The 19,075-nt window shown below is 55.8% G+C and overlaps 1 protein-coding gene across 2 annotated transcripts in view; it reads left to right on the top strand.

The window, feature by feature from the left end:
* Window positions 1-6,656: 6,656 nt before the first annotated feature.
* Window positions 6,657-19,075, top strand: part of LOC149434764 (chloride channel protein ClC-Kb-like) — a 37,363-nt gene continuing 24,944 nt past the window's right edge. The window contains exons 1-2 of one of the 2 annotated variants that reach the window (XM_089663417.1): window positions 6,657-7,715; window positions 15,560-15,697. In XM_089663417.1, coding sequence (XP_089519543.1) covers window positions 15,601-15,697 — 97 coding nt within the window. In that variant the 5' untranslated portion in view covers window positions 6,657-7,715; window positions 15,560-15,600. The remainder of the gene's footprint in view (window positions 7,716-15,559; window positions 15,698-19,075) is intronic. The other variant, XM_089663418.1, reaches the window with a different exon arrangement.

Raw genomic sequence — 19,075 nt, forward strand, 5'->3', positions numbered from 1 at the left:
CGGTGATGATTCTGGTGGTGGAGGGGTTAATGGTGAGGATTCTGGTGGTGGAGGGGTTAATGATGAGAATTTCTGGCGGTGGAGGGGTTAATGATGAGAATTCTGGTGGTGGAGGGGTTAATGGCGATGATTCTGGTGGTGGAGGGGTTTAATGGTGGGGATTCTTGTGGTGGAGGGGTTAATGATGAGAATTCTGGCGGTGGAGGGGTTAATGATGAGGATTCTGGTGGTGGAGGGGTTAATGGCGATGATTCTGGTGGTGGAGGGGTTAATGGTGGGGATTTCTGGTGGTGGAGGGGTTAATGATGAGAATTCTGGCGGTGGTGGGGTTAATGATGAGAATTCTGGTGGTGGAGGGGTTAATGGCGATGATTCTGGTGGTGGAGGGGTTAATGGTGGGGATTCTGGTGGTGGAGGGGTTAATGGTGAGGATTCTGGCGGTGGGGGGGTTAATGATGAGGATTCTGGTGGTGGAGGGGTTAATGGCGATGATTCTGGTGGTGGAGGGGTTAATGGTGGGGATTCTGGTGGTGGAGGGGTTAATGGCGATGATTCTGGTGGTGGGGGGGTTAATGGTGGGGATTATGGTGGCGGTGGGGGGGTTAATGATGAGGATTCTGGCGGTGGAGGTGTTAATGGTGAGGGTTCTGGCGGTGGAGGGGTTAATGGCGATGATTCTGGTGGTGGAGGGGTTAATGGTGGGGATTATGGTGGTGGAGGGGTTAATGGTGGGGATTATGGTGGTGGAGGGGTTAATGGTGGGGATTATGGTGGTGGGGGGGTTAATGGTGGGGATTATGGCGGTGGGGGGGTTAATGGTAGGGATTCTGGTGGTGGAGGGGTTAATGGTGATGATTCTGGTGGTGGAGGGGTTAATGGTGGGGATTCTGGTGGTGGAGGGGTTAATGGCGATGATTCTGGTGGTGGAGGGGTTAATGATGAGGATTCTGGTGGTGGAGGGGTTAATGGTGGGGATTCTGGTGGTGGAGGGGTTAATGGTGGGGATTCTGGTGGTGGAGGGGTTAATGGTGGGGATTATGGCGGTGGAGGGGTTAATGGTGGGGATTATGGTGGTGGGGGGGGTTAATGGTGGGGATTATGGCTGTGGGGGGGTTAATGGTGGGGGATTATGGCTGTGGGGGGGTTAATGGTGGGGATTATGGTGGTGGAGGGGTTAATGGTGGGGATTGTGGTGGTGGGGGGGTTAATGGTGGGGATTGTGGGGGTGGGGGGTTACTGGTGGGGATTTTGGGGGTGGAGGGGTTAATGGTGGGGATTGTGGGGGTGTGTGTGTGGGGGGGGGGGTAATAGTGGGGATTCTGGTGGTGGAGGGGTTAATGGTGGGGATTATGGTGGTGGGGGGGGGGGGGGTAATAGTGGGGATTCTGGTGGTGGAGGGGTTAATGGTGGGGATTCTGGTGGTGGGGGGGTTAATGGTGGGGATTATGGTGGTGGGGGGGTTAATGGTGGGGATTATGGTGGTGGAGGGGTTAATGGTGGGGATTATGGTGGTGGGGGGGTTAATGGTGGGGATTGTGAGAGTGGGGGGGTTAATGGTGGGGATTGTGGGGGTGGAGGGGTTAATGGTGGGGATTCTGGTGGTGGGGGTAATGGTGGGGATTATGGTGGTGGGGGGGTTAATGGTGGGGATTATGGCTGTGGGGGGTTAGTGGTGGGGGGGGGGGGGTAATAGTGGGGATTCTGGTGGTGGAGGGGTTAATGGTGGGGATTATGGTGGTGGAGGGGTTAATGGTGGGGATTGTGGTGGTGGAGGGGTTAATGGTGAGGATTATGGTGGTGGGGGGGTTAATGGTGGGGGTTATGGTGGTGGGGGGGTTAATGGTGGGGATTCTGGCGGTGGGGGGGGTTAATGGTGGGGATTGTGGTGGTGGAGGGGTTAATGGTGAGGATTATGGTGGTGGGGGGGTTAATGGTGGGGATTGTGGTGGTGGGGGGGTTAATGATGAGGATTCTGGTGGTGGAGGGGTTAATGATGAGGATTCTGGTGGTGGAGGGGTTAATGATGAGGATTCTGGTGGTGGAGGGGTTATTGATGAGGATTCTGGTGGTGGAGGGGTTAATGGTGGGGATTGTGGTGGTGGGGGGGGTTAATGGCGATGATTCTGGTGGTGGAGGGGTTAATGATGAGGATTCTGGTGGTGGAGGGGTTAATGATGAGGATTCTGGTGGTGGGGGGGTTAATGATGAGGATTCTGGTGGTGGAGGGGTTAATGGTGGGGATTGTGGTGGTGGGGGGGGGTTAATGGCGATGATTCTGGCGGTGGAGGGGTTAATGGTGGGGATTATGGCGGTGGGGGGGGGGTTAATGGTGGGGATTGTGGCGGTGGGGAGGTTAATGGTGGGGATTCTGGCGGTGGGGGGGTTAATGGTGGGGATTCTGGCGGTGGGGGGGGGTTAATGGTGGGGATTATGGCTGTGGGGGGGGGTTAATGGTGGGGATTATGGCTGTGGGGGGGTTAATGGTGGGGATTATGGTGGTGGAGGGGTTAATGGTGGGGTTTCTGGTGGTGGGGGGGTTAATGGTGGGGATTCTGGTGGTGGAGGGGTTAATGGTGGGGATTATGGTGGTGGGGGGGTTAATGGTGGGGATTGTGGGGGTGGAGGGGTTAATGGTGGGGATTGTGGGGGTGGGGGTAATGGTGGGGATTATGGTGGTGGGGGGGTTAATGGTGGGGATTATGGCGGTGGGGGGGTTAATGGTGGGGATTGTGGGGGTGGGGGTAATGGTGGGGATTATGGCGGTGGGGGGGTTAATGGTGGGGATTATGGTGGTGGAGGGGTTAATGGGTGGGGATTATGGTGGTGGAGGGGTTAATGGTGGGGATTATGGTGGTGGGGGGGAATGGTGGGGATTATGGTGGTGGGGGGGTTAATGGTGGGGATTGTGGTGGTGGGGGGGTTAATGGTGGGGATTGTGGTGGTGGGGGGGGTTAATGGTGGGGATTCTGGCGGTGGGGGGGGGTTAATGGTGGGGATTGTGGCGGTGGGGGGGTTAATGGTGGGGATTCTGGCGGTGGGGGGGGGGGTTAATGGTGGGGATTGTGGTGGTGGGGGGGTTAATGGTGGGGATTATGGTGGTGGGGGGGTTAATGGTGGGGATTCTGGCGGTGGGGGGGGGGTTAATGGTGGGGATTGTGGCGGTGGGGGGGTTAATGGTGGGGATTCTGGCGGTGGGGGGGTTAATGGTGGGGATTATGGTGGTGGAGGGGTTAAATGAGGTGGGGATATGGTGGTGGGGGGTAATGGTGGGGATTCTGGTTGTGGGGGGTTAATGGTGGGGATTGTGGCGGTGGGGGGGTTAATGGTGGGGATTCTGGCGGTGGGGGGGTTAATGGTGGGGATTATGGTGGTGGAGGGGTTAATGGTGGGGATTCTGGTGGTGGGGGGGTTAATGGTGGGGATTATGGTGGTGGAGGGGTTAATGGTGGGGATTATGGTGGTGGGGGGGTTAATGGTGGGGATTCTGGTTGTGGGGGGGTTAATGGTGGGGATTCTGGTTGTGGGGGGGGGTTAATGGTGGGGATTCTGGCGGTGGGGGGGTTAATGGTGGGGATTATGGTGGTGGGGGGGTTAATGGTGGGGATTATGGTGGTGGAGGGGTTAATGGTGGGGATTATGGTGGTGGGGGGGTTATGGTGGTGGTGGGGGGGGGGGGGTTAATGGTGGGGATTCTGGCGGTGGGGGGGGTTAATGGTGGGGATTCTGGTGGTGGGGGGGTTAATGGTGGGGATTGTGGTGGTGGAGGAGTTAATGGTGGGGATTCTGGCGGTGGGGGGGTTAATGGTGGGGATTCTGGCGGTGGGGGGGGGTTAATGGTGGGGATTATGGTGGTGGGGGGGTTAATGGTGGGGATTATGGTGGTGGGGGGGTTAATGGTGGGGATTCTGGCGGTGGGGGGGGTTAATGGTGGGGATTGTGGCGGTGGGGGGGTTAATGGTGGGGATTCTGGTGGTGGGGGGGTTATGGTGGGGATTATGGTGGTGGGGGGGTTATGGTGGTGGTGGGGGGGGGGTTAATGGTGGGGATTCTGGTGGAGTAGTGATACGCGGCCCCCCGGATCCTCTCCCGATCCCATTGTTCCATATTATGGAGATTCTCAGATGTTGCTGTCCCCCCGGTTGGTCGGTCAGTGGGATCCGGTTGGGTCCAGGAGGAGGTGATGGGGGTCATTGGCTGTGACCAGTGATGGGGGAGGTGGGAGGATTCTGGGGAAAGTGCTATAGAAATATGATGATTTATGGGGCAGCACAGTGGCTGAGTGGTCAGCACCTCCGCCTGGCAGTAATCGGGTCGTTTGTTCGAATCCCAACCACGGCACCACCTGCCTGGAGTTTGCATGTTCTCCCTGTGCCTGCGTGGGTTTCCTCCGGGTACTCTGGTTTCCTCCCACATTCCAAAGACATGCTGGTAGGTTTGTTGGCTCCTGTCTATATTGTCCCTAGTCTGTGTATGTATGAATGTGAGTTCGGGACCTTAGACTGTACGCTCCTCGGGGGCGGGGCCTGATGTGAATGTAATATAGATGTAAAGCGCGGAGTACATTGAGGGCGATATATAAGTACCTGAAATAAATTTATGATTGATTATGATCTGCCACAGCGGTCCACTGTAGTCACCCTCAGGAAACTCGCCCTGGGGCCCGTGGGGACAGGAAGTGGCTGCAGAGAGGCCGCAGGAGACGTGCAGCGCTGAGCGAAGGATACATAAAGGTGAAAGCGATGATTGTAGAATAAATCATGACCATCGTTGCTGATCATGTCCCCGGTGGGGGGGGGGCACACCGGGGGGGAGGTGTCACATTGGTATGGGGGTGTCACATCGGTGTGGAGGGGCACACCAGGGGGGGGTGTCACATTGGTATGGGGGAGGTCACATCGGTGTGAGGGGGCACACCAGGGGGGTTGTCACATTGGTATGGGGGGGGTCACATCCGTGGGGGGGCACACTGGGGGGGGGGTGTCACATCGGTGGAGGTCACACCAGGGGGGGGTCACATCGGTGTGGGGGGGCACACTGGGGGGGGGTCACATCGGTATGGGGGAGGTCACATCGGGGGGGTCACATCGGTGTGGGGGGGCACACTGGGGGGGGGTGTCACATCGGTGGAGGTCACATCGGGGGGGTCACATCGGTGTGGGGGGGTCACACCGGGGGGGGTCACACCGGTGACATTGGAGATTCCAGTGACATGACGGCGCTCAGCCGTGGTGCTCGGCGTGGACATACATGGACGTGGCGGAGTACGCGGTGAGATCCCGGCGGGTCGGACAGCTGCTGTCCCGGCTGAGTCACGGCTCTTCCTGATGTCTGACATCAGCCATGATCCATTCCTGGGCCACCCTTCCCCCGCCCTCTGCTGGCCGAGCACCGTCATGTTTGTCCTCCCAGTACGCCCCCAGATCCCTCCCCGGGGTGAACCCCGACACTGAGCGGCTGATCTGGTGCGCGGCTAGCAGTCTGCACAGACCACGGGCAGCAACGGAAGAAATGAAGCTAATTGGTTTTATCTCAGCAGTTGTTCAGTATCATGCTCACTGCACTGCCTGCTCTCCTCACCGCCACCAGAGGGAGTACCTGTGAAGGGTGGTGGGCAGCCATGTTGGCAGAAAGAGGGTGTGACCTCCTCTGTTGTAAAATCACTTTTATTAAATGTTTTCACAACATTGAGACGGTGTTGTCACAACACCCCGGGGGGGGAGGGGGGGGGCACTCCGCACCACAGACAGCACTGAAACCCCAACAATTCCCGCACCAATAATCTGTGTGTGTGGAGGAATCATCTGCAGAATATATCAGTATGGATCTGTCAGGAGGGGGAGGGACGGAGCGATGTTCTGCAGATCTGTAGTGAGGTCATTGGTGGGATAATCTGCAGAATATATCAGTATGGGTCTGTCAGGAGGGGGATGGGACGGAGCGATGTTCTGCAGATCTGTAGTGAGGTCATTGGTGGGATAATCTGCAGAATATATCAGTATGGGTCTGTCAGGAGGGGGAGGGACGGAGCGATGTTCTGCAGATCTGTAGTGAGGTCATTGGTGGGATAATCTGCAGAATATATCAGTATGGGTCTGTCAGGAGGGGGATGGGACGGAGCGATGTTCTGCAGATCTGTAGTGAGGTCAGTGGAGGAATCATCTGCAGAATATATCAGTATGGGTCTGTCAGGAGGGGGATGGGACGGAGCGATGTTCTGCAGATCTGTAGTGAGGTCAGTGGAGGAATCATCTGCAGAATATATCAGTATGGGTCTGTCAGGAGGGGGATGGGACGGAGCGATGTTCTGCAGACCCCCATAGAGGTCAGTGGAGGAATCATCTGCAGAATATATCAGTATGGATCTGTCAGGAGGGGGAGGGGACGGAGCGATGTTCTGCAGATCTCTAGAGGGGTCAGTGGAGGAATCATCTGCAGAATACATAACTATGGATCTGTCAGGAGGGGGATGGGACACAGGACAGGGAATGTGGCCCCTCACACACCTCTGGGGCCCCTCTGGAAAGGTTTTGGCCCCCAGGATCTGGAGGGAGGGGTGGAGGGATGATATGGCCCCTCCCCCGTGCTATGAAGGTGACTGGCCAGGAATTTGGATACACCTGCTGAGAATTTTTATTCCACGCACAGGACGCCCCGGGGCCACTTCCACCTGACTTGTCAAGGACTTCCTGACCATTCCTACAAACCTCTCTGTGCTGGGGACAGAAGGGGGGACCCTGGGGTGTCTCTGGGGGTCTCATCACTGCAGGATCACCCCATCAGGGGGACTGTGGGGGTACCACCACCATCACTGGAGGATCACCCCATCAGGGGGACTGTGGGGGCACCACCACCATCACTGGAGGATCACCCCATCAGCGGGACTGTGGGGGCACCATCACTGGAGGATCACCCCATCAAGGGGACTGTGGGGGCACCATCACTGGAGGATCACCCCATCAAGGGGACTGTGGGGGCACCATCACTGGAGGATCACCCCATCAGGGGGACTGTGGGGGCACCATCACTGGAGGATCACCCCATCAGGGGGACTGTAGGGGCACCAACACCATCACTGGAGGATCAGACCATTAGTGGGACTGTGGGAGTACCACCACCATAACTGGAGGATCACCCTATCGTGGGGGACTTTGGGGACCTCACTGTCATCACTGAAGGATTAGCCCATCAGGGGGACTGCAGGGGTACCACCACCATCATTGGAGGATCACCTCATCAGGAGGACTCTGGGGGTACCACAACTCGGGGATTATAACATTGGGGTGACCCTAGGGGCACCACCACCATCACTGGAGGATAACCCCATCAGGGGGACTGTGGGGGCACCACCACTGTAGGAGAACCCCATTGAGGTGACTCTGGGGGTACCACCACCATCACTGTAGGAGAACCCCATTGAGGTGACTCTGGGGGTACCACCACCATCACTGTAGGAGAACCCCATTGAGGTGACTCTGGGGGTACCACCACCATCACTGTAGGAGAACCCCATTGAGGCGACTCTGGGGGTACCACCACCATCACTGTAGGAGAACCCCTTTGAGGTGACTCTGGGGGTACCACCACCATCATTGGAGAAAAACCTCATTAGGGGGACTGCAGGGACACCACCAACACCACTGGAGGATCAGCCCATCGGGGTGACACCAGGAAGGAACACCTCAGAGGGGTCACCGCCGAGACCTCGTCTGGCACAGGTGAGTGCGGTCTGCATGGAGGGTGTACCGGCATAGGTTGGTGATATCTGTAGGTGTAGCTGTCCGTTCGTCTCCATGGTTTCCGGCCGGAGGACGTCCTCCTGATCACATTGTTATCAATTCCTATCAATACCTTTCCAGGGGAGATATTGACGGATTTCCTCCTTTATCTGTTTGGGGTTCAGCAGGGGGACCCCAAAGTGGATCAGAACCGGGAATGATGGCGGGGGAGGTGGGGGGGACCCCAAAGTGGATCAGAACCGGGAATCATGGCAGGGGAGGGGGGGGGGCCAAAAGTGGATCAGAGCCGGGAATCATGTCGGGGGAGGTGGGGGGGACCCAAAGTGGACCAGAGCCGGGAATCATGGCGGGGGAGGTGGGGGGACCCCAAAGTGGACCAGAGCCGGGAAACATGGCGGGGGAGGTGGGGGGACCCCAAAGTGGACCAGAGCCGGGAATCATGGTGGGGTGAACGCAAAGGCGCAGGCAATACCGATATCGACGACGCCCTTCACTGAAACGCATTGTAGACCCGCGTGCCACACGTTACAACGCACGCTGGCGTGTCACTGCGCCCCGCTGTGCCCCACTGCGCCCCGCTGCGCCCCGCTGTGCCCCACTGCGCCCCGCTGCGCCCCGCTGTGCCCCACTGCGCCCCGCTGCGCCCCACTGCGCCCCGCTGCGCCCCGCTGCGCCCCGCTGTGCCCCGCTGCGCCCCGCTGCGCCCCGCTGTGCCACAGACATACAGAGAAGTAAAACCGCTAAAGGTCTATTAAGAAGCTGCTGCGCGCGGTGACACGCATGCGTTACGCAGATGATGACACGCCCTGCGCGCTGTGAAGGAACCGAACGTTTCTATGATCTCTCAGCCGCCATCCTCCTCATTGGTAACATTATGTCACCGGTCACACGGCTGCGATTTCGGCGCGATTTGTGAAGACTTTATTGCGACTTGTGAAGATTTTCAGCGATTTCTGGCGATTTGCGGAGCGATTTCCATTCTATTCCATGTCTGTGAAATCGCAATAAACTGCAGAAAAAGTCACAAAGAACTACTTTATAAATGGCGCCGCAGCAAATCGCACGTTAGGACGCAACATTCACATTCATTAGATGCGATTTCAGGCGTGATTTCCATTCCCGAATCGCAGCGACGTGACCGGCACTCAGAGGAAATCTTTTCTGTACTGAGCAACAAAGTATCTGATTTCCCGAATGTGCCCCTCCCCCGGCCGGAGGGGGTATAATGGCGGGATGGGACATGGAGGGTGTCTGGGGTATTAATAGATGGAGTATGTCTGGTGCGGAATGTCAGATTATCATTGTACAGCTGAGATAAAACCGGAGGGGAGGGCAGACCCAGCGCCTGACTGCGACTCGCTGTGACCTTGGCGGAGGTCGCTGCATCCATCGCATACACAGCGCCCCCTACGTGTCATCATTGTTACTACGAGTACAGGACACCGCCTGCAGAACATGTATGTAATGTGTACAGGGCCCCTCCCACCTCTGCAAAACATGTATGTAATGTATACAGGGCCCCTCCCGCCTCTGCAGAACATGTAGGTAATGTATACAGGGCCCCTCCCGCCTCTGCTGAACATGTATGTAATGTGTACAGGGCCCTCCCGCCTCTGCAGAACATGTATGTAATGTGTACAGGGCCCTCCCAGCTCTGCAGAACATGTATGTAATGTGTACAGGGCCCCTCCCACCTCTGCAGAACATGTATGTAATGTGTACAGGGCCCTCCCGCCTCTGCTGAACATGTATGTAATGTGTACGTGGCCCCTCCCGCCTCTGCAGAACATGTATGTAATGTATACATAGCCCCTCCCACCTCTGAAGAACATGTATGTAATGTGTACAGGGCCCCTCCCACCTCTGCAGAACATGTATGTAATGTGTACAGGGCCCCTCCCACCTCTGCAGACCATAAAGGGGGTGACAACATTACTTGTGTGTCTCCACCCCGCCTCCCACCTGTGAGGTCATCAGTTCTGCATTCTCTCCTTCATGTGACTCCACCCACAACCCTCCCCTGCTGCTTATTTGCTCACAGAGTAGCCACTCCCCCTGTAAGTCTGATTCCTTCCTTCGCCTGGTGTGTATTATCAGCATCAAATCCTCTGGAATTTCTCCACCCTTAATAAATGATTTCCTAATTACTGAACAAGTCCTGTTCACCGGGGCTGACTGGTACCAGGCTCCGCCCCAAACCGCACACCGGAGAGCTCTTCATTGTGACCGACTGGTACTAGGCTCCGCCCCAAACCGCACACCGGAGAGCTCTTCATTGTGACCGACTGGTACTAGGCTCCGCCCCAAACCGCACACCGGAGAGCTCTTCATTGTGACCGACTGCTACTAGGCTCCGCCCCAAACCGCACACCGGAGAGCTCTTCACTGTGACCGACTGGTACTAGGCTCCGCCCCAAACCGCACACCGGAGAGCTCTTCACTGTGACCGAGTGGTACTAGGCTCCTCCCCAAACCGCACACCGGAGAGCTCTTCACCGGGACCGACTGGTACTAGGCTCCGCCCTAAACCGGACACCGGAGAGCTCTTCATTGTGACCGACTGGTACTAGGCTCCGCCCCAAACCGCACACCGGAGAGCTCTTCACCGGGACCGACTGGTACTAGGCTCCGCCCTAAACCGGACACCGGAGAGCTCTTCATTGTGACCGACTGGTACTAGGCTCCGCCCCAAACCGCACACCGGAAAGCTCTTCACTGTGACCGAGTGGTACTAGGCTCCGCCCCAAACCGCACACCGGAGAGCTCTTCACCGGGACCGACTGGTACTAGGCTCCGCCCTAAACCGGACACCGGAGAGCTCTTCATTGTGACCGACTGGTACTAGGCTCCGCCCTAAACCGGACACCGGAGAGCTCTTCACTGTGAACGACTGGTACTAGGCTCCACCCCAAACCAGATCCAGTGCCGGGGTCATGGCTGAAGTGTCTGTAGACCCTCCATGTCCCCAGTGCAGTGACCGGCCTCAGGTGATACACAGAGAGGAAACCCAATCTCCTACAGAAGTTGTAGCTGTTTATCTGCAGCTCTCTCTCCTCTACAGCCATTCAAAGTGCAGAATTTATACATCTTGTTTGAGGTGTCAGAAAGCAGGGGGTGGGGAGCTGAAGTCACACACTGCAGAGCTCAGTGAGGAGAGCTCTGAGAGCTGATTGGATGGAAGGAACCCCCCCCCTCCTCCTTTGCACACAGGAACAGAGCTGGGGCTGTCAATCACAGGCTGTGTGCTGGAGCTCCTCCCCTGTCCCCATTTTTCTCCTGGTGTCAGATGTGACTTATGCTGATAGCAGAGGAAGGAGGCAGCAGACAGAGGTGACACTCAGTGCTCTGGACTGAGACGAGGACACACTATGGAGGGATGTGCTTTGCTCATATTTCATGTCTGAGGGTCACAATGAGGGGTGGTCCTGCGTCCAGTACTTGTAGTGCGTCTCCATGCATTGCGCTGCAGTGGGGCTCACATGACACGCAGGGCAGACCAATCATTGCGACTCTTCTGCGGTGCAACGAACGGCAACAGATGTGTACTGGGTGACAACTCGCCAAGCTATAAAAGTGCGTTTGCTTGTCCTATCACCCCGTAAAATTCCGACTTCTGGCCGCATTACCGCCCCCCCTCCCGTCACAGGACATATATTTATATATACACACACAGGGAGGGACAGGGACTTCACCAGGTCACATGTCTCCCCCTGCTGGTTCACAAGGACAGTGACAGCCTCTTCCCCACCTCCGCACTCCGTGATTGGATAATTGATAATTGATCAGTCTGTCCGGGTGGTACTGTCACCTGCTGACCTGACACCATCCCATCAAAAGTAAAAGAAATCCCAAAAATTTGGGGTTGTCACCAGAACAGGAATAGAGAGGAAATCATCCAACGGGGACACTGATTCTGGTGACCTGGGGAAGGGGGGGGGGGGGGGGCAATGGATTCCCTTAAGTCTATGAGAAAAGAGATTTATCAGGTTATATTTACTAAAATAATTGCATTTCCATGTTGTGTGTACTGTGGGAGTGGGATATAGTGAATGCGGGGTCCGGGGAGACCGAATATAGTGAATGCGGGGTCCGGGGAGACCGAATATAGTGAATGTGGGGTCCGGGGAGAGCGGATATAGTGAATGCGGGGTCCAGGGAGAGCGGATATAGTGAATGCGGGGTCCGGGGAGAGCGGATATAGCGAATGCGGGGTCCGGGAGAGCGGATATAGCGAATGCGGGGTCCGGGGAGAGCGGATATAGCGAATGCGGGGTCCGGGGAGAGCGGATATAGTGAATGCGGGTCCGGGGAGAGCGGATATACTGAATGTGGGGTCCGGGGAGACCGAATATAGTGAATGTGGGGTCCGGGGAGAGAGGATATAGTGAATGCGGGGTCCGGGGAGAGCGGATATAGTGAATGCGGGGTCCGGGGAGAGCGGATATAGCGAATGCGGGGTCCGGGGAGAGCGGATATAGTGAATGCGGGGTCCGGGGAGAGCGGATATAGTGAATGCGGGGTCTGGGGAGAGCGGATATAGTGAATGCGGGGTCCGGGAGAGCGGATATAGTGAATGCGGGGTCCGGGGAGACCGAATATAGTGAATGCGGGGTCCGGGGAGACCGAATATAGTGAATGCGGGGTCCGGGGAGAGCGGATATAGTGAATGCGGGGTCCGGGGAGACCGGATATAGCGAATGCGGGGTCCGGGGAGAGAGTATATAGTGAATGCGGGGTCCGGGAGAGCGTATACAGTGAATGCGGGGTCCGGGGAGAGCGGATACAGTGAATGCGGGGTCCGGGGAGAGCGGATACAGTGAATGCGGGGTCCGGGGAGAGCGGATACAGTGAATGCGGGGTCCGGGGAGAGCGGATATAGTGAATGCGGGGTCCGGGGAGAGCGGATATAGTGAATGCGGGGTCCGGGGAGAGTGGATATAGGAAATGCGGGGTCTGGGGAGAGCGGATATAGTGAATGCGGGGTCCGGGGAGAGCGGATATAGTGAATGCGGGGTCCGGGGAGAGCGGATATAGTGAATGCGGGGTCCGGGGAGAGCGGATATAGTGAATGCGGGGTCCGGGGAGAGCGGATATAGTGAATGCGGGGTCCGGGGAGAGCGGATATAGTGAATGCGGGGTCCGGGGGAGAGGATATAGGGAATGCGGGGTCCGGGGAGAGCGGATATAGTGAATGCGGGGTCCGGGGAGAGCGGATATAGTGAATGCGGGGTCCGGGGAGAGCGGATATAGTGAATGCGGGGTCCGGGGGGAGAGAATATAGTGAATGCGGGGTCCAGGGAGAGCGGATACAGTGAATGCGGGGTCCAGGGAGAGCGGATACAGTGAATGCGGGGTCCGGGGAGAGCGGATATAGTCAATGCGGGGTCCGGGGAGAGCGGATACAGTGAATGCGGGGTCCGGGGAGAGCGGATATAGTCAATGCGGGGTCCGGGAGAGCGGATATAGTGAATGCGGGGTCCGGGGAGAGGGGATATAGTGAATGCGGGGTCCGGGGAGAGGGGATATAGTGAATGTGGGGTCCGGGGAGAGCGGATATAGGGAATGCGGGGTCTGGAAGAGCGGATATGGTGAATGCGGGGTCCGGGAAGAGCGGATATAGTCAATGCGGGGTCCGGGGAGAGCGGATATAGTGAATGCGGGGTCCGGGGAGAGCGGATATAGGAATGCGGGGTCCGGGGAGAGCGGATACAGTGAATGTGGGGTCCGGGGGAGAGCGGATATAGTGAATGCGGGGTCCGGGGAGAGCGGATATAGTGAATGTGGGGTCCGGGGAGAGCGGATATAGGGAATGCGGGGTCCGGGAGAGCGGATACAGTGAATGCGGGGTCCGGGCAGAGCGGATACAGGGAATGCGGGGTCCGGGGAGAGCGGATATAGTGAAACCAACTAGCACTAAACAGGAGGGGAGGACAGAGGAAGATACCAAAACCACACAGTAAACAAGTTGCAGTGCCCCAAAACCACCACTAGATGTCCGCATACTACCAAACAATAACAACCTAATGCAATGCAATACCATAGATAGTGGGGCAGAACATTCCCGGATGGGAGATTTCTCCTGGCTGTGTCTCCAGTCCCTCTGTCTGCGGGGACCCCCCTGTTCTAGTTGGGGGGGTCAGTCATGCAGCAGATATAGAGAGTGCTAATATAAAGACGGGTCGGGGGCCGTATACTGGCTGTATGTACAATACATGGGATGCTTCCGAGGACAGCGCTGGTCAGTAGAGTTCTTCTTTAGGTTTTCTTCATGTGTTTCCCTTTCCTCCTGCTTTTCATATCTGCCCCCCCCAGTATATAATACTGCTGCCCCATTCGCTGTATTCTGCCCCCCCCGGTATATAATACTGCCGCCCCATTCGCTGTATTCTGCCCCCCCGGCCGGTATATAATACTGCTGCCCCATTCGCTTTTCATATCTGCCCCCCCCAGTATATAATACTCCCGCCCCATTCGCTGTATTCTGCCCCCCCCAGGTATATAATACTGCCGCCCCATTCGCTGTATTCTGCCCCCCCCCCCGGTATATAATACTGCCGCCCATTCGCTGTATTCTGCCCCCCCGGGTATATAATACTGCCGCACCATTTGCTGTATTCTGCCTCCCCCCCCCCCCGGTATATAATACTGCCGCACCATTTGCTGTATTCTGCCTCCCCCCCCCCCCGGTATATAATACTGTCGCCCAATTTGCTGTATTCTGCCCCCCCGTATACAATACTGCCGCCCCATTCGCTGTATTTTGCCCCCCCGGTATATAATACTGCCCCCCCATTCGCTGTATTCTGCCCCCCCCCGTATATAATACTGCCGCTCCATTCGCTGTATTTTGCCCCCCTGGTATATAATACTGCCCCCCATTCGCTGTATTCTGCCCCCCCCTGGGTATATAATACTGCCGCCCTGTTCGTTGTATTCTGCCCCCCCGGTATATAATACTGCTGCCCCATTCGCTTTACTCTGCCCCCCCCGGGTATATAATACTGCCGCCCCATTCGCTGTATTCTGCCCCCCCCCGTATATAATACTGCCGCTCCATTCGCTGTATTTTGCCCCCCCCTGGGTATATAATACTGCCGCCCTGTTCGTTGTATTCTGCCCCCCCGGTATATAATACTGCTGCCCCATTCGCTTTACTCTGCCCCCCCCGGGTATATAATACTGCCGCACCATTTGCTGTATTCTGCCTCCCCCCCCGGTATATAATACTGCCGCCCCATTCACTGTATTCTCCCCCCCCAGTATATAATACTGCCGCCCCATTCACTGTATTCTCCCCCCCCAGTATATAATACTGCCGCCCCATTCGCTGTATTCTCCCCCCCCAGTATATAATACTGCTGCCCCATTCGCTTTACTCTGCCCCCCCCGGGTATATAATACTGCCGCCCCATTCGCTGTATTCTGCCCCCCCGGGTATATAATACTGCCGCCCTGTTTGCTGTATTCTCCCCCCCCAGTATATAATACTGCCACCCCATTCGCTGTATTCTGCCCCCCCCGTATACAATACTGCCGCCCCATTCGCTGTATTCTGCCCCCCCCCGTATACAATACTGCCCCCCCATTCTCTGTATTCTGCCCCCCCCCGTATATAATACTGCCGCTCCATTCGCTGTATTTTGCCCCCCTGGTATATAATACTGCCCCCCCATTCGCTGTATTCTGCCCCCCCCCCCGTATATAATACTGCCGCCCCATTCGCTGTATTTTGCCCCCCTGGTATATAATACTGCCCCCCATTCGCTGTATTCTGCCCCCCCAGTATATAATACTGCCCCCCATTCTCTGTGTTCTGCCCCCAGCAGGGAAGTAGAGGACCTGAAGGACCTGGAAGGAGGGGGCCATGGATACGACCACCATTGAGCAGGGGGAGGAGGAGCGGTTGATGGTGCGGAAGGACGTGTTCCGGCCGTGGCCCAAGACCCGGCGCACAGTGAAAGGTGAGGAGGAAGATTCCATCGATGAGGAATTATTGGGGAAGTTCGTCTGTCCCGGTGTGAGAATCCCTCCATGTCAGGGGGGCTACTTCTGCCGGGGCAAGGGGTGGGCAGGAGGGGCAGCTGCCCTGGGCGCAGTGGTGTCATGTGAGGTGGGGGGGGGGGGCTGGTGGAGAGTTCCTACCGACAAACTGCCAGGAGGAGTGACAGCAGCTACAGAGGAACAAACATTTGGGGTGGGGATGAGTATTTGTGTAAGGAGGGGGAGGGAGAGGAGGATTAGTGCTAGGAGGGGGATTGGGGGGAGATATGTGCTAGGAGGGGGAGTTTGGGGGGGAGATATGTGCTAGGAGGGGGAATTGGGGGGGAGATATGTGCTAGGAGGGGGATTGGGGGGGAGATATGTGCTAGGAGGGGGAATTGGGGGGGAGATATGTGCTAGGAGGGGGAGTTTGGGGGGGAGATATGTGCTAAGAGGGGGATTGGGGGGAGATATGTGCTAGGAGGGGGAGTTTGGGGGGGAGATATGTGCTAGGAGGGGGAATTGGGGGGGAGATATGTGCTAGGAGGGGGATTGGGGGGGAGATATGTGCTAGGAGGGGGAATTGGGGGGGAGATATGTGCTAGGAGGGGGATTGGGGGGGAGATATGTGCTAGGAGGGGGAATTGGGGGGGAGATATGTGCTAGGAGGGGGAATTGGGGGGGAGATATGTGCTAGGAGGGGGATTTGGGGGGGGGGATATGTGCTAGGAGGGGGAATTGGGGGGGAGATATGCGCTAGGAGGGGGAATTGGGGGGGAGATATGTGCTAGGAGGGGGAATTGGGGGGGGGAAATATGTGCTAGGAGGGGAAATTGGGGGGGAGATATGCGCTAGGAGGGGGAATTGGGGGGGAGATATGTGCTAGGAGGGGGAATTGGGGGGGAGATATGTGCTAGGAGGGGGAATTGGAGGGGAGATATGTGCTAGGAGGGGGATTGGGGGGGAGATATGTGCTAGGAGGGGGAATTGGGGGGGGGGGGGATATGTGCTAGGAGGGGGAATTGGGGGGAGATATGTGCTAGGAGGGGGAATTGGGGGGGGGGAATATGTGCTAGGAGGGGGATTTGGGGGGGGGGGGGGATATGTGCTAGGAGGGGGAATTGGGGGGGAGATATGCGCTAGGAGGGGGAATTGGGGGGGAGATATGTGCTAGGAGGGAAATTGGGGGGGAGATATGTGCTGGGAGGGGGGATATGTGCTAGGAGGGGGTATTGGGGGGGAGATATGTTCTGGGAGGGGGGATTGGGGGAGAGATATGTGCTAGGAGGGGGGATTAAGAGGGAGATATGTGCTAGGAGGGGGGGATTAAGAGGGAGATATGTGCTAGGAGGGGGAATTGGGGGGGGGGTGGGGTATGTGCTGGGAGGGGGTATTGGGGGGAGATATGTTCTGGGAGGGGGGATTAGGGGGGAGATACAGTCAGGTCCATAAATATTGGGGACATGGACACAATTCTAACATTTTTGGCTCTATACACCACAATGGATTTGAAATGAAACAAACAGGATGTGCTTTAACTGCAGACTGTCAGTTTTAATTTGAGGGTATTTACATCCAAATCAGGTGAACGGTGTAGGAATTACAACAGTTTGCATATGTGCCTCCCACCTGTTAAGGGACCAAAAGTAATGGGACAATTGGCTTCTCAGCTGTTCCATGGCCAGGTGTGTGTTATTCCCTCATTATCCCAATTACAATGAGCAGATAAAAGGTCCAGAGTTCATTTCAAGTGTGCTATTTGCATTTGGAATCTGTTGCTGTCAACTCTCAAGATGAGATCCAAAGAGCTGTCACTATCAGTGAAGCCATCATTAGGCTGAAAAAACAAAACAAACCCATCAGAGAGATAGCAAAAACATTAGGCGTGGCCAAAACAACTGTTTGGAACATTCTTAAAAAGAAGGAACGCACCGGTGAGCTCAGCAACACCAAAAGACCCGGAAGACCACAGAAAACAACTGTGGTGGATGACCGAAGAATTCTTTCCCTGGTGAAGAAAACACCCTTCACAACAGTTGGCCGGATCAAGAACACTCTCCAGGAGGTAGGTGTATGTGTGTCAAAGTCACCAATCAAGAGAAGACTTCACCAGAGTGAATACAGAGGGTTCACCACAAGATGGAAACCATTGGTGAGCCTCAAACACAGGAAGGCCAGATTAGAGTTTGCCAAACGACATGTAAAAAAGCCTTCACAGTTCTGGAACAACATCCTATGGACAGATGAGACCGACATCAACTTGTACCAGAGTGATGGGAAGAGAAGAGGATGGAGAAGGAACTGCTCATGGTCCTCAGCATACCACCTCATCAGTGATCATGGTGGTGGTAGTGTCATGGCGTGGGCATGTATGGCTGCCAATGGAACTGCTTCTCTTGTATTTATTGATGATGTGACGGCTGACAGAAGCAGCCGGATGAATTGTGAAGTGTTTCGGGAATATTATCGGCTCATATTCAGCCAAATGCTTCACAACTCATTGGACGCTTCACAGTGCAGATGGACAATGACCCAAAGCAGACTGCAAAAGCCACCAAAGAAGTGGAATGTTCTGCAATGGCCAATCACCTGACCTGAATCCGATGGAGCATTTCACTTGCTGAAGATAAAACTGAAGGGAAAATGCCCCAAGAACAAGCAGGAACTGAAGACAGTTGCAGTAAAGGCCTGGCAGAGCATCACCAGGGATGACACCCAGCGTCTGCTGATGTCTATGCGTTTCCACACTTCAGGCTGTCATTGACTGCAAAGGATTTGCAACCAAGTATTAAAAAGTGAAAGTTTGATTTATGATTATTATTCTGTCCCATTACTTTTGGTCCCTTAACAAGTGGGAGGCACATATGCAAACTGTTGTCATTCCTACACCGTTCACCTGATTTGGATGTAAATACCCTCAAATTAAAGCTGACAGTCTGCAGTTAAAGCACATCTTGTTCGTTTCATTTCAAATCCATTGTGGTGTATAGAGCCAAAAATGTTAGAATTGTGTCCATGTCCCAATATTTATGGACCTGACTGTATGTGCTAGGAGGGGGCATGGGGGGGGAAATATGTTCTGGGAGGGGGGATTAAGGGGGATTTATGTGCTGGGAGGGGGATGGTTGGGGAGATATGTTCTGGGAGGGGGGAGTAGGAGGGAGATATGTGCTGGGGGGGAATATGTGCTAGGAGGGGGGATTGGGGGGGGGGGGAGATATGTGCTAGGAGGGGCGATTGGGGGGGATTTTTACTGGGAGGAGGAAATTTAGGGGTGCATATAACTTATTTTAGGAAGCAAAATCTGGGCGAGAGGGGGCTGTGGAGAGGATTTGTGCCGGGGGGGGGGGGGGATTTTG

Source organism: Staurois parvus, unplaced genomic scaffold, assembly GCF_062004578.1.
Source record: "Staurois parvus isolate SC_StPar_1 unplaced genomic scaffold, SC_StPar_1.0 ptg001683l, whole genome shotgun sequence".
In the NCBI taxonomy this organism is placed as follows: domain Eukaryota; kingdom Metazoa; phylum Chordata; class Amphibia; order Anura; family Ranidae; genus Staurois; species Staurois parvus.